This window comes from Apodemus sylvaticus, chromosome 3, assembly GCF_947179515.1.
Source record: "Apodemus sylvaticus chromosome 3, mApoSyl1.1, whole genome shotgun sequence".
Classification (NCBI taxonomy): domain Eukaryota; kingdom Metazoa; phylum Chordata; class Mammalia; order Rodentia; family Muridae; genus Apodemus; species Apodemus sylvaticus.
This window is the reverse complement of record NC_067474.1, coordinates 38,386,845-38,402,788: the sequence shown is the minus strand read 5'-3', so window position 1 is coordinate 38,402,788 and position 15,944 is coordinate 38,386,845. Positions and strand designations below refer to the sequence as shown.

Genomic DNA, 15,944 nt, shown 5'->3' with positions numbered 1-15,944 from the left:
AATCAGTATCCTTGACCTCAAGGAATACTACAGAGCAATAGCGTTAAAAACTGCATGGTATTGGTACAGGGACAGGCAGGTGGATCAATGAAATAGGATTTAAGATCCAGAAATGAACCCACATACCTATGACCACTTGATCTTCGACAAAGGGGCTGAAAACATCCAATGGAAAAAAGGTAGCCTTTTCAATAAATGGTGCTAGTTCAACTGGAGGTCAGCATGCAGAAGAATGGGAATTGATCCATCCTTGTCTCCTTGTACTAAGCTCAAATCCAAATGGATCAAGGACCTCCACATAAAGCCAGAAACTCTGAAAATAATAGAAAAGAAACTGGGGAAGACCCTTGAGGACATCGGTACAGGGGGAAAGTTTCTGAACAGATCACCAATAGCGTATGCTCTAAGATTAAGAATTGACAAATGGGACCTCATAAAATTACAAAGTTTCTGTAAGGCAAAGGACACCATCAAAAGAACAAATTGGCAACCAACAAATTGGGAAAAGATTTCACCAACCCTACATCAGATAGAGGTGTAATATCCAATATATATAAAAAACTCAAGAAATTAGACTCCAGAAAATCAAATAACCCTATTTAAAAATGGGGTAAATAGTTAAACAAAGAATTTTCACCTGAAGAACTTCGGATGGCGGAGAAGCATCTTATAAAATGCTCAACCATTAGTCATTAGGGAAATGCAAATCAAAACAACCCTGAGATTTCACCTTACACCAGTCAGAATGGCTAAGATTAAAAATTCAGGAGACAGCAGATGTTGGCAAGGATGTGGAGAAAGAGGAACACTCTTCCACTGCTGGTGGGGTTGCAAATTGGTACAACCACTCTGGAAATCAGTCTGGTGGTTCCTCCAAAAACTGGGCACCTCACTTCCAGAAGATCCTGCTATACCACTCCAGGGCATATACCCAGAGGATTCCCCAGCATGTAATAAGGATACATGCTCCACTATGTTCATAGCAGCCCTATTTATAATAGAAGCTGGAAAGAACCCAGGTATCTGTCAACAGAAGAGTAGATCCAAAAAATGTGGTATATCTACACAATGGAGTACTATTCAGCCATTAGAAACAATGAATTCATGAAATTCTTAGGCAAATGGATGGAGCTGGAGAACATCATACTAAGTGAGGTAACCCAGTCTCAAAAGATCAATGATTTTATGCACTCACTAATAAGTGGATATTAGCCTGGAAAACTTGAATACCCAAAACATAATCCACACATCAAATGAGGTACAAGAAGAACGGAGGAGTGGCCCCTTGTTCTGAAAAGCCTCAGTGAAACAGTATCGGGCAAAACCATAACAGAGAAGTAGGAAGGGGTGGGTGGGAGAACAGGGGGAGAAAAGGGGGCTTATGGGACTTTCAGGAAGTGGGGGGCTAGAAAGGGGGAAGTCATTTGAAATGTAAATAAAAAATCTTTAAAAAAAAAATAAAAAATAAAAAAAAAAGAAAAAGTTGTCTCCAACTGCTCCAAGGGAGCCTGACTTCCATCATATTGGAGGCTCAATCCAGGTCAAAAAAAAAAAAGACAGTCTCTTCCTAATCACCAAAGCCAGAAGGCACTCACATTAAGCTATCCTCCAACAATTAGGTATTTTCTTAGTACAAGGGTCAAGGCTATACATCTCCATGATTTTGACTATAGTGTGCTGTAAAATGACGTGAAAAACCAACCAGCAACGCTCCAGGGAGGTCATGGGGCCAGTCATAGCCATCAAGACTGGAGGTGGCTGGAGCCAGAAAAGGCTAAATCCATGTACAGCATCCTCCTATCTGACTTCCACAATGCCCTGAGCCCATTTGGGATTTGGAACCTGCCCATGGAATACTGCAAGGTTTGGGATTTTGGCAATACCCAGGGTTACACGTCTGACTTGTAAGTCTGTGCCAGCCATATGACTAATACTTCTCCAAGAGCATCCACACAGTCAGCCAAAGTAGGTTTCCTAATAGGACCAGTGTTTGTTGCTTTAACATTGCAAGATGTTTTTGTTTCCCTTTCACTTCCCCAGCTCATCTGCTTGGTTTTATGGGGCAAATAAAGCGCCACAATACACCATGTGTCTGGCCCTGATCCTGGAGAGGATTCATTGTGAAACAAGCTGAAGTCACTTCAACATGATACGGGTATCTATATCTCATTTACGTTTCAAGACTGACTACCACAAGCAGGTGAACTCACTTTTTCTAGAAAAGTCTTCTACTATATTATGCTTGGCCCATATGCCACAGTCCAATCCACAAGTATAAGGTCCAGGTTCCTCCACAGCTGTCAGTACATCCCTGGCTTGTAAGTCATCACCAGCCATACTGCCTATTAATTCTGCATGTTAGCTGTCCTGATTTTCTCCTGCCTTAAGCCAGACAGGGCAGATGGCAGACTGAACTACAGCTGCAGATATATACTCAAGTTGCCTCTTCTAGTCCATGCTGATACCAAACAATTTCATGTCTGCCAGCTACCCTCTCTTACACTCACTGTCTCACAGCCCTGGGGTAGCCACCTAGGGTGGTCAGGCAGTTTCAGAGGGAGCACAACTTGCAGAGTAATAAGCTACTATAAAACACACATTGCTGTAAACATTCATATAACTCATTGATAGCAGGTGTTTACATGAAAGAAGAGTGAGGCCAGATAGGCCAGTTTGCATTATGACTGCTGTAGAGAACCCCCTTTACACTGCCAGAAACTGCTGTTGCAAATAACGTTGTATCTAGTTTCAGCTCCTTTCCAGAAAGTGAGCAGAACTTTTGTCTGTGCTATTAGGCCACAGTCCAACTCATGCCATCTAGTGACTTTTAGCTGCATTTGCACATCGATGTATGTCTTTACAAATGCTTTCTGCTGGGAAATACTCCAATCTTATGTGGTTCCCGTCTTAATCTGCAGATTGTGTTACATAGGCAGAAGATTACACTAGAAAGGAAAGCACACCAGTTATGAGAGCCTCACAAAAGCCTGTGCATGTTTAATGGTATAGAGAATGGGGAAGTTTGCCCTTTGCATCTCTCTGTATCTGGAAGCAAACAGGTTTTATCCAACCAGAGCACCCCACCCATAAGAACTTCACAGATTGTTCAGGGAATGACTCTAGGGGTTGACAGTCTGGCCCCTTGTACATAGGGGACAATATAGTCATTATACTGTTTCCCCCAATAATCCTCCCCTGTTAACATAGTATCAATGGTAGTATACGATGAAAACAGAGCAGTCCCAAGCAACCATGTTATGATTGATGGTTGGGTGGTGTCAATATCCCCGAGGCAATACCTAGGGTGGCCATTATATTCTCACCCACCACCCAAGAGAAGACAGACTGGTTCTGTATGTGCTTGCCTTGTGAGGCAATGTTGAGAGGGGTGTCAGTTAAGTTCAGACAGCATTAATGAAATCAAGAGCATAATTTGTTTTCTACTACTTTAGTCAAACATGTTAGGTATATCATGACTTGAAGACACCATTACAGCTCCCTATAGTTAACATTTTACAATTTCCATCCTGCCTTTTCACCACCCAGACTGGGCTATTATAGGCATGGCAAGCAGAATTCACAATTCCTTATAATTCTTATACGGGCTCTATAACTGCAGCATGTCACCTAGAAACTTACATTGTCTGGTATTCATTAGCTGCTTAGTTGTGGGGAGACTAACAGACTCTTACTTTTCTTGATTGATGCTGCCTTTACTGCCAGAACTTTGGATTAAAACTTCCCTCTATAGAGGTCTGTAATGTCTTTCCTAATAGAGAATTGTCTTTGGTATGTTTTTAGAGACTGGGAGATGGAACCAACACATAGCTGGGGGCGGGGGCACTGCTTTCTCGATTCCATCAATTACTGCACAGGGCCCCAGAGATCATCCTGAGTGGAAGCCGCATCAGTGTATTTAATACGTGCATCTATTAGCCCTATTCCTGAAGGACTAGCAGTAGACAATGAGTCTGCCGTGAGGCCACCGATTGCTCCCCACAGCCTTTCCTCAGAGTGGGAGATCCATTCCAGCAGCTGGCTCTGCTGGAGGGGGAAATGCCTCACCTTCCGGAAGAAGCAGAGAGAAAAGGTTGTTGAGGGCTTGACCGTCTTCCACAGGACTGCCAACATTGCACTTGTTTGCAAGCAAACACTCTGCCTCTGCTTTCTTCGACCAGCAGCCTCGTCTTTTCAGTATGTTTTAATCTCTTCTCTTTAATGGGAAGGCACATCCTTGTCCCAACCAGACTCCCTCTCTCTCGGGTAAGCAATGGCCTTGACTACATTGTAAGAACTCTTATCCACCAACTGAGATGAGAAAGAAGAGAAAGGAGCTGTACCATCCTTGAGAGACATTTGGCAATGTTCTTTTCTTTCCTGGGCACTAAAAAAAAGAAATCTGATTTACTAGGCCCTCAAACCACAGGAGCAATGGCCTGTTGTGTGCCCATTTACCACAGAATAGCTTGGGGTTTGTCGGCGCTTTTCCATTGGGAAGGGGGTGACTGTCCTGGTGGATCTATGTCATATAGGCAAGCCTCTCCCATATTTACGGAGATCCAATCTGTAAGAAAAGGATTTCTTCAGAAATGGCAAGCATCCTATGGTCAACTAGGTAAGGGCTTAGGTGAACAGTGCGACTGCTTTCTTTTCAGTCATATACTGTCGCCTCCCATGTCCCAGTCTTAGCTTCAGGCATTCAGCTCACCAAGCAGTTGGCTAAGTGTTTATAACATTTAGAAATTCTGCATTAGTATACTAATATCCCGCTTTCTAACACAGAAGGCTCTTCACCTGAATATCCAGTACCCTTTCCTTGCACTGAATTCACGGACATTCAAAACAGCAAGTGCCACGGGTATGAGGGGATCTTCCTTAACTCTTCTTAAGGATCCTAATGTTTTACATTCCATTCTGATTATGACCGCTCGAAACTGATCAAACGTGTTTTCTCTTGCTGTTCTAAACCCCTCAGTGGAACCAAGTAAGCAAGGGTTTCTAGCTTAGCATTCTGCTCTTCCACGATTTCTGGCAGGAAAGACCCTGAGAAGAGGCAGAGCAGAGCGTTAAGATATTAGACACAAAGTTCTTTCTAAGCTGTAAGTTTTGCTAACATCTTTACATTCTTGACAACAGCTAAGTGGGCATCAGCGGCAACCTAAACTGCCCAAAGCAACTGCTCTCTCCCTGCCAATAGCAAGATGCCAGCCTTCTCTCCCCACTGTAGCAGTTTGGGGATGTGGCCGTACTCATCCACACATGGGCCACGCAGCGTCCAACGCGTGAGCCTCCCTTCCCTCATGAATTCAGATGACCACTTCCTCAGCCTGTCAACCACTTCGCTGTTTTATGACAACTCTGTCTTGGTGTATGACAATCGGAGCCACAGCGTTACGTAACAAGAAACAAAATGAACGCGGGATGAGTAAGCTGGCTCTGCTGGTGTATGTCGATGTAGGACTGCAGTGCAGATTATTGGGGACTTACTGACAAAAGCATTACCCAGCAACTAACCAAATTTGGGGGATGGGGGGCGGAGGAGAGAGTTCATGGAATTAATGGCCAAAAGGCTCTGTATTAAATAGCTGTTTATCATATACAGACTCAGATCAAAGATCATGAATGTTTAAGGGCACTCAGTAAATACAGCAAGGAGGACGCCCATTGCTGAGCAAACAGGAAACTTTCTGAGTGATGAGGCACTAAATAGAACACACTGAGCTAAGGACAGTTCTGGGGTACTGCTGCAGATGGGTTACAAAACTTAGAGGCCAGCTTGGCCTGCACAGTAAGATATTCCCTCAAACCCCACCCCACCCCAAAAGTAAAAGGTAAAGCTAAGATGTTATACCAAATGGCTTTGCGGTGTAGTCTTTGTGGTTGGGTGAGCTTACCTGAGTTTAGCTATGTGACTTTTGACACTGAGTGGTTGGTATCACCAGTAGCTGTGCCTTAGTTTGGATACCCTATCTCTTCAGAATTTTACCCAAACCACCCACTCTTCTGCTGCTTCTTCTTCATGAGTGGCTTTTCTCAGCTCTCATTTTTTTACTAATGCCAAACTGAGGAGTTCTTTTCTTCTCTCCTCCTTATTCAGTTCCATTCCTTCAAGTTCAGTTTCCCATTCCTCACTTTTCAAACTAAGCATTAGACCGAAATTCCAGTTACCAGCCACCAACACCAGCAGACATTATAGTCGCTGGTCATTTTTAGAGCACCTTTGATCTAGAATCCATTCATTCAGGGATCTCGATCCTGCTACCCAGTCTCTCATAGCAGAGGGGGTTAGGGTTTAGTCGCTTATTAGCCCAAAGCTCTGCAAAGGACTCCTACAAGCACACACTTGAGCAGTCTTGGCCCTTTATGCCCAGGCAAACCATGTCAGTTCACATAATTCTTATAACTTCCATATAGGCAGCCCAGTGAAGTAGTCAGTACAAAATATTCTGTTTATTTTCCAACATCCACTAATCTTTGTAGTGACTGAAGTTCCCCACGCTGCAATTTTCCAAGGAAAACATTCTCAACTTCATGACTGTGGTAAATGTTAATAAAATGCATACATGTGAAGCACCTACGCTAGCTAGTGTCTGGTACATAATCTCACTTCAGTTACTGGTTGTACAAAGACAATTCAGACACAACTAGTTACAGAACTGAAATATAAACTCCATTTTTCCCAATGTAAATTCCACACATCTTCTGTGACATTACAATTAGTGTTCTACATGAAACAAACAAACAAACAAACAGAAAAGTGGGCTAATGTGTAAAATGGAAGGATTTTATTGTGTGATACCATGTAAGAAACCATGTTTACATCCACTAGCCACCCAGGAAACACAAGTCAGCCCTACTGATTCACAGACTCATTTTAAATTAAAGGAAGATGATTTTGACTCCATTTTCCAATATAATTTGCAATGATCAGAATTAGCATGTTTTCTTAAAACTTCTGTATTTAGCCACAAATAAGTAGGTATAGTTTATCTACTGGAACTAGATCTGGAAAAGCTGACAAACTTTCCAGTCATCTCCCATCTTTGCTGCTGCATCTGCCTCCCTCCATCACCAGGCTGGACTCCTCTCATCTTCCACATCATTTCCAGGGGAATCTCAAGGCAAGCATGCCTGTTTGTTCCCTCGAGAGAATATGGACAAGCTCAACCCCTCCAACTCCATTCCATCCTCTTGAAATGTGTTTCACTTTGGCAGAATAAGTAAAAATACTAGTAAGACTCTGAGAGCCTAAATTCTGGTTTCCTTGCATCATGAACTACAGACAACTCCACTGTGTGTTCTGCAGACACTCAATTTAACTACAAGACTTTCTATTTGCCTGGTCTTTTGCCATTTATCTTCACTTTTGTCCTGAAATTTACATAAGGCAGTTATACTTTTATAGAAATTCAATTTCGGAGAGGTGAAACCATACAGCCAAGAACCCACAGGTATAACATGCCAGAATGACCCAAACTCATAACCTCATCTGAGATTCTATTACTGGAATGTGTCATGCTCCAGAGTTTAAGTGAATGAATAACTTTCTAGGTCCCTTCAGGGATTTTCATACTTCTCTCATTTCTAAATTTAAAAGAAGTTATTTGTTCAAATAGTCTTAAGTATTGCCTCTCAGAAAACTTAAGTTACCTATTTCTGTTTGTCAAAAGAGAGACAGCTAGCAAGTCACAGACACACATTCTTCTAAAAAGTTATTCCATGTTTAAAACCAATTTAAAACATTAAAAAACCCTCATGGATTTTTATTCTCTAGAATAGTAATATATAGTTTTCTTCCTTTGCACTCAGTTTCCTCTGGGAATATAGTCACTGTGTCTCCCTGCTGATTATCCGTCTCTAACATAGTGTCAGTCTTACAGGAGCCAGGGGGCTCTCGTTTTCAATGTCTCCTACAAAGAACAAACTGGAAAGTGAAACTTAATATTGAATCATTTGGGCCACATGATCAATACTGCTAACACATACCCAGGAACTACACATACATAAATTAAAAAAAAAAATGATATGAACAATCCTGAAGAGGTCAAAGAGCTCTCAAAGTTATGGCCCTCAACTCACAGTAACTTGTATAATTTAATACACAAAAAAGAACTCGGAGCTTGGGAGCGCACACAGGCGATTGTTTTGTGATTTTCTTCATTTTGATTGTATTGCTTTCTTGTCTTCAGGAGGAAAGACTTTGACTTCAAAAGTAACGAAATATTTGAGAAGGGAATTTACATCCTTCAGTTCTAAATGGTAGTCTCGGGCAATCTTCTCAGCAGTCCATGTTTCTGGAGAGAGTTTATGGTTATTGAGAAGGGTCAATGCTTCTACAACAGTAATCTTGCCTTTGGGGATGTCCATGATATTCTTATCAAAGTGATCTCCTATGGGCAGTCTGAATTCCTTTCGTTCTTCCTGTGGTTCAACTTTTTTTACCTAGTACCAAAAAAAAAAAAAGTGCTTTAGGATAAAATATTTATATCTTCATGACTCTTGAGTCTATACCATTTCTTTTCAAATAAACATATACATACTTCCTCAAACTTTGCTTTTTCACTGTACTACACTTTCCCTAACTATAGCTTGCTATAACTAAGAAAGCCTCTATAAAATTATAACTGAATGTACACCATGAAATCAGAGCCACTGACCATTACTGACCCAAAAATGTGACACCCAAAGTGCTCTAAAATCCAAACCTTGTGGACTCTACCATGATGCCCCAAGTAGAAAATGCCGCGTCTAACTTCTTGTGATGGTCAGCAGCCAAAATGCAGGTAGACTAAGAATAACTCATCAACTTCCAAACTTGTTAAGTTGAATATGAAATACAAACAAATTTGTTGTGGGAATTACTAAACAATATGCCCACCAACATTCCGCAGGGCCAGACCATGCTCCTGCACTCCTGCCGCCGTCAGCAATTCTCAATTTTGTAATTAAATTTGGATCCTATCACAAAGATGCTTTATAATATACATACGAATATTCCAAAATGGGATCTGTAAGACTTCTGGTCCTAAGCAGTTCAGCTAAGGAAACCTCCACTTGTATATGAGAAGAATGAGAACTGACTGGACTAACATTACACCTGTTTCCAAGGAGCAGCAGCACTCTAATGATGCTGTAACAGCTTACTTGAAAACTGTCTTCCATCCTTCCTTCACTGACAAACTGATACCTAGACATGTAAGATGAGACAGACCTTTTCTTCTCCAAGTTGTTTCTAGTCAGTTTTATCACAGAAAAGACAGCACATGCACACACTCACATGCAACTGTGCACACACACACACTCACGCATATGCATATTTTGAGACTTGGTCTGTGCATCGTAGGCATCCATAGGCAGGCGAGTCTGTGAGTTCCCATCTAAGCTTAACCTACCCTTTGTGCTTCCTACACGAGCTGTTCCAAGGATTCCCTTTTTCTTTTCATTTTCAACTATACCTGCCTACACCACTTCTAGGCCAATATCTACATTTCTCTTTCTCCCCGTCCCTTTTCTTCAATGACTTCCCAAAGCCCTCCTGATAAAACTCATATTCCTTGGCATGTACTTCATGATGCACGCAGCCATCACCCCGAGCTCCCCGCCTCGCTCTCCTCCTGTCGCACACCCTCTAAGCAGTCTCCCTCTCAGGCTCGCCCACGCCACCTTCAGGTTCCCCCTGAGTCTCAGGCACTCACCCTCTTCCATTTCCTAAATCTCAAAGTATCTCTTCACACACACACACACACACACACACACACACACACACACTTAATAAAATTTAACATTCTCTTTTCATTTAGTAGAAAAGCAGAATTTTTTTTTTACAAATTCCACATAAACATAAAATATTAGGAAACCATGAAAGTGAAAAACCACTTCCTAGTAGAAATAATAACTAGTTATGTGGGTAACCAGGAAAAAAAAAACCCTCATTTTCCCATACATTAAAATGAGGGGACAAAAAGTTCTACTTAATAATAACAACTTTCTTCCTCAAAGACTAAACAATTAGAAGACCTTTTTACCTTTTTCTAGTTAAACTGTGAATACAGTCTAATTACAATCCAATCTAAACAAGGTTTACTAAAGACACTGACAATTTGAGTCCCAAGTTCATTTAGAGGGACATTAATTTGAGAAGAGACAAAAATCTTTTTTAGGTCATCAGTCTCCAGGATGCGCCATACTGCTTTACTGAGACAGTATGGGTCTAGTGGTAACAAACAAAAACAAGTAGTACCAAGATGTCTATAAACAGAGGTCGAAAAATTAGTAAATAAATTATAGTTAGGTGACTGACAGCTTTTCAAAGATACTATGGACTAAATGCTAAGTATAATATCAAATAAATATCTTTACACAAAAAAACCACACATACACACACACAAACCCATGCTTAGCATGAATGGGAAATTTCAAGTATTGCTCAGCTTAAAAATAATACATTATGGCCATCAATCAATGTACCTTTTTGCATGAGAATCTAGTAGTAACTGAATCCTACAGTCATTATTAAACTATGAGTATTATATAAGTAGCTGTAATTGCAGCCTTTTGCTTAGTATTAGATAATACAAAAAAAAAAAAATAAATAAAAATTTAGAATGCAAAAATACTTTGAGAGTTGAGGCCAGTACTTCCTCTCCATTTTATCTAACTCTTCACCTTCAGACTGTCACTTTAATTCACCCAGGGTTAAATGTCACTGCCTCAGAATCAGCCCCTCATCTTCCCTGACCTGTAATCATACTATAGTTGTATAGCCGCTGTGTATATGTCTGTAGCTCGCAACATATCACGGGCCTCTGAGAGCAAGACCACGGTCTGTTTGGATCACTACATATAAACAGTTATACCTGACACATGGGAGACATGCCCACCATTCCAGCATACTATATTAACTCACATACAATATTACATATCCTGTCAGGACATAGCCTCAAAAATACAAACATGCCCCCACAAACCCCCAAACACTGAAGCTGTCGTTAAGAGCATCTTAATTTGCAGAATATGAAAATAACTCTCAAAGTCATATTTGTTACTCAGCTAACCACTAAAAAGTGCCGTAACCAAAGCCTACAACTTCTGCAATAAACAATTCACACAGGTCCACTCGATCAATCCTTTCACAGGTCTTTCTCGTTATACCCTAGTACCTAAGGAGCCGAGCCCCTAACGAGCCGAGCCCAGGGTGTCTAGCTGACTGTGCTCTACAAAGACTGCCGCCCCCCACGCCCCGAAACACACTTTGCACTTTCACCCCTCGCCCTCGTTTTCTTGATCACTTCCTCGGACCTCCAAAGTAAACTGCTGACTTCATTAACGCATACATTACCCGCACGGAAGGCACCGGATCTTTGGAATCGACATATACATCTCTTAGTAATGACAGCAGCTTGTTATCTTTTCTAGAAACGTCTTCTTCGACTTCTGGATACTCTAAGGAAAGAAAAAAAAAGGCCATGTTATCTTTTTTAAAAAAAAATTCTCTAAGATCGTAAACATGTATGACAATCTTAAAAAAGTCATCTGGACGTCTAGGGGTGAACACTAGGGCGAGACTCAGCGCGCACCCTGCGGATCCCCGGCGAGCGCGGGCTGCCTGGGGCTCCGGGATTCCTTCCAGCCGCCGCCACCACCCGGGGCCCGCGCGGGGACGACCTCAATGTCACCGGAGGCAAGGAAGGGGCCGCACTCACGACTCAGGTGCTCCTGCAGGAGGCCGCGGGTGGAAGGGTGCTTGGGTGCCATGGTGGGCTTCCTCTTGCTGATCTCCCGCTCCGCTCGCTGCTCCACGTTGAAGTTCCGAATGGCACGGGTCACGCGAGCTCCCATCTCTACATCGTGATGCCCTTAGTTTGCACGTGGGGAAGATACCGGCGCGGGTGACCTCTGAGCGCACGGAGCATGCGTACACTAGAGGTCATGCACCGGTAAAACGCCGAGGGCGCGCTTGTCGCCCTCTGGCGGCTGGGAGGACGCACGCTGGACTCCGCCCCCTCCCCCCCCCCCCGCAGGGACGCATGCGCGGACATCTGTGGGCGTTTCCAGGGACGCTGGCCAGGGGCCTCGGGATTCTCTAAGTAAATGAGCTGACTTGACCCGAAGGTTGCAAAATCTCGAGTAGCTAAAGTCTGTTGCAACCTCTTCAGAGGGCAAAGTGCAAGGTGAATTTACCTGCCCATGCTTTTGAGAAACGAAAATAGAGAGTATTTGTTCTCAGCCGCCCTTCCGTTTTGACAGCACTTATTTTCCTGTCCCCTTGCCTGGTGCATTTCTGAGCCAATTTTGTTTTGGTTTTGTTTGTTTGTTTTAACTCTTTTACTATCTTCGCATACCATTTTCCCATCACTTTGTCCCTAATGCTATGAATTTCAGGCTTTTCTTCCCCTTCTCTCATAAGTATTGCTACCTTGACATACTCCTCCATTAGCGCTAAATCACCCTGCCCTTCTCAGTCCCGTTTACCCGCTCTGCTGCCTCTCTCAGTCTTAGAAATCTTGGGAGACCCTGGTGTAACTTAACGGTGTATTTGGAAAAAAACAAATGAACATTACACATTCTATCTTACTTCCCCCTCTCCACCCCTTTTGCCTCTTTCTTTTCATTTCTGAAAGGATTCAATGTGATTAACTGGTACTTACGTTTCCGAATTAATAACATTTCTCTCAGACCGTAGTTGTGAAATCTATTAAAGGTTTTAGCCTGGTTAATTAGGTGAATAGACTGGTTTTGTTTAAACAATTTAAAATAAAAATCAGTGGGAGGAGTAATAATTTATACTTTATTTATAAATTATTAGTTTTTATAAATTACTTTATAAAAATTAATAATAAAACGACTATTATTAATTAAACTGCTTCACAATAGGGAAAACACTAGAGGGCTAAAGTTCTCACTGTTGCTTATGAAACATTTCTCTGGAAATGGGATATATAGAAGCTAAAGCCGTGTTTAGTGAGTTAATTTGTTAGTTATCCTGAAGGTGGCAGTGTGCTCCAAGATTTCCATCTGAGCGCTTTTAAACAAGTTCGTAATTGGGTTAATTTTTTAAAACCAATTTCTCTGGGTGCCAAGAAATGTTCCTTAGCCTCCTCAAGTCTGTTGTGTGCTTTAAGAATTATAGTATTAGTTCTACTCACTGTCTACTAAAGTGTTTCAAAAGTGAAAATCTCATTTTCATGTTTGGTATTACCCTACCAAACTTAGGGTAATATGAAAGTAACCTTATAGGGGAGTTTCGGGTGAGTTTAGGACAGCAGAGACTACAAAATTAAAGATCTGTGAATTTCTTTTTTTGTTTGTTTGTTTATTTGTTTGGATTTTGGGGGATTTGGGGGGGGGGTTTGGTTTGTTTGTTTGTTTTGTATTTGGTTTTTTCGAGACAGGGTTTCTCTGTGTAGTCTTGGCTGTCCTGGAACTCACTCTGTGGACCAGGCTGGCTTTGAACTCAGAAATCCGCCTGCCTCTGCCTCCCAGAGTGCTGGGATTACAGGCAGGCGTGCACCACCACTGCCCGGCTTGATCTGTGAATTTCTGCACGCAGGCAAAGCAAGCTTGGATTTGACTCTGAAAGAGACAGTTGACCTCAGGAGAACCTAGTGCTTTATGTAACCCTGGCCTGGCGTTACTCAGACCCTTAAAGGCCAAGAGAAGGCACACTGGTTCAGCAGAATCCACCTTTGGCTATCCTACTTTGATAATTGTAATGGAAATAAATCTTGGGCCACAAATGCATAATTTCAGCTCTTCTTATCAAAACATACAAAATAACAGGAGGTCTGAATTTACGATTTTCCTTCTGGCCTCTGTTTAAGGGTTGAAAGCAGAGACCGAGGGAAGTCAGAAGTATGTGCCAAATACGGGAGTGAGGTGATAATGAAAGATAGCGATGAGCTAGCTCCCCGTATCGCCAAAACAGCAATATGCTAGTTTTTTGAGAAGCAACATTTTCCTTTGTTTTGTTTCATGCCGTATGCGCAAATGATGCTAGGAAAAAGCAGGTGTTAAGCTAAGTTCAGTTTCAATGCTGACTAGCAGGCACTTTCCGTGTGATGGTGCTGTTGAAGGCAGGAAGGCTGGAACATCAGGAGGAGTTACATCAAGGGTGTAAAATGCCATCTGCCTTTGCCCGGCACTGCAGCAGTAATAGTCTTCAGGCAGATCCTGCAAGCTTCCCTCACTGTGGTGGAGAAATTTCCTCCTGGTTGAAACCTTCCCTCCTGAAGCAGGAGGGGCGCTTATGAGACTCGGGAAGTTAACAGAGCTCACAAGTCTGGGAAAGCTGAAGTCTACATGATTAAAGAAGCCCAGTGAATAATGCTAGGGGGAGGAGGCTTGGGGCTGCCTGCACGTCAGACAGAGCGCCAGCAATGCTGCCTGGGTGACTTGTCATCCAGATTGGGGTGGGCTTCTTAGTGAGGCAGCTCTCTACTACGAGTCACCCCCTGTTCCTCTAATGTATTCCAATGAGTAATCCCCGATAAATTCACTGGCCTCCCAAATTGGACTCTGGTGGAATTATTACTTTATCCATTCATTGGTTCCCTAGCTAAAGTAGACATTTATTCTGTCTTCCCAAGAAGTGTCCACCACATGATACTCATCCTCCTCACTTCTTCTCTCTGCCTCGACTGACCGTAACACTCCTTCCTTTGAACACATATCACATTATTGTGGCAAGATTACCTGGTAATAGCAGCAGAAAAGGCTGTTTGTTTTGGTGTACAGTCTAAGGCTATACAGACTATCAAGGCAGGGAAATTGTGATAGCAATATACAATATATTTTAGTCCAACTTCAAAAGTCCCCAAAATCTTTAACAATCCCCAAACTATCGAAATGCAAGATCTCTTTTGAAACTCAAGTAGTCTCTTAACTATGATGAGCCCCGGTAACATCAAACGACAGTTACAAACTATACGATGTCACAGAATAAGCAGCCTCATTACAAATGGGAGAGATGAGAGAACTGCAAGGAAGGACGGACTAAAACCAGACCAAAAGCTGAACAGGGCAAGCTTCAAATCCTGCAGCTCCATGTTTGGCATTGGAGCCTGTGATGGAATCATCTGTGCTCTAAAGGGCTCGGGTAGCACCACCTCTCTGTCTGAGGCACGCTCACACAGTACTAGTATCCCTAGCATTCTGGAAGCTTGCTTCACTGTAGCATAGACTCCACCTTCACAACTTCATGCATTGTCCCCGTGGGGCTTCTTTGCAAAAGCTCTGACCCTGTCACATACTGGCTTGGCCTCTGAGGCTGCATGACACCTTGGTGCAGGCCCATATAACTTTAATTCTCACATTCTTCTTCCTAGGAAAAATTTTCATAAGTGATACTGCCAAGTTCACCTTCTGCCTGTCCCCCTTGGATCACAATTGTATGGCCCTCTACATGTTAATCCTCTACATGTTAAACCATTCCCTCAGGGATTGGTTTTAAGTAGGAAATACTTTTAATTAGTTCAGTCTCTCACTTTTCAAGTGAATGTGTATTTTTGAGAAGATGGCACCTTTGATGGGGACAGTGCTCTCTGGGCATCTTTTCTATTGCTCTAGTGTAGGATTTCTGCAATACAACTGTTTCCGTTTAATGGTGTTGATCTCTTTAATGATTTTATATATATCATTATATATATATGTGTGTGTATATATATATATATACACATATATATATATATTCTCAGATTCCTTGTCTGCAATTTTTAATTTTTTTTAATTAGCTGTGTATGTGTCTTTGTGGGGCTATGTGTGTGTTAGTGTAGGTGCCTACAAAGGCCAAAAATGATGTGTGGTCCCCTGGAGAAGGAGGTAAGGGCAGTTTTTAAGCCACTCAATGAGCTAGGATCCAAACTCTGCCAAAGCCATACACACTCTTCTCTCTCCAACCACTGTTTGCAACATGAAGCTCATTCTGTTCTGCATCAAAATCACAGTTA

At 42.2% G+C, this 15,944-nt stretch overlaps 1 protein-coding gene across 1 annotated transcript; it reads right to left on the bottom strand.

Annotated features, from left to right (window-relative positions):
- Nucleotides 1–6,763: 6,763 nt before the first annotated feature.
- Ndufaf4 (NADH:ubiquinone oxidoreductase complex assembly factor 4) lies at nucleotides 6,764–11,927 on the bottom strand. The gene is made up of 3 exons (XM_052176162.1): nucleotides 11,703–11,927; nucleotides 11,339–11,442; nucleotides 6,764–8,442 (listed from the first exon to the last, which is right to left on the bottom strand). The coding sequence occupies exons 1-3, from the start codon at nucleotides 11,836–11,838 to the stop codon at nucleotides 8,158–8,160; spliced, it is 525 nt and encodes a 174-aa protein (XP_052032122.1). The 5' UTR covers nucleotides 11,839–11,927; the 3' UTR covers nucleotides 6,764–8,157.
- Nucleotides 11,928–15,944: the final 4,017 nt, after the last annotated feature.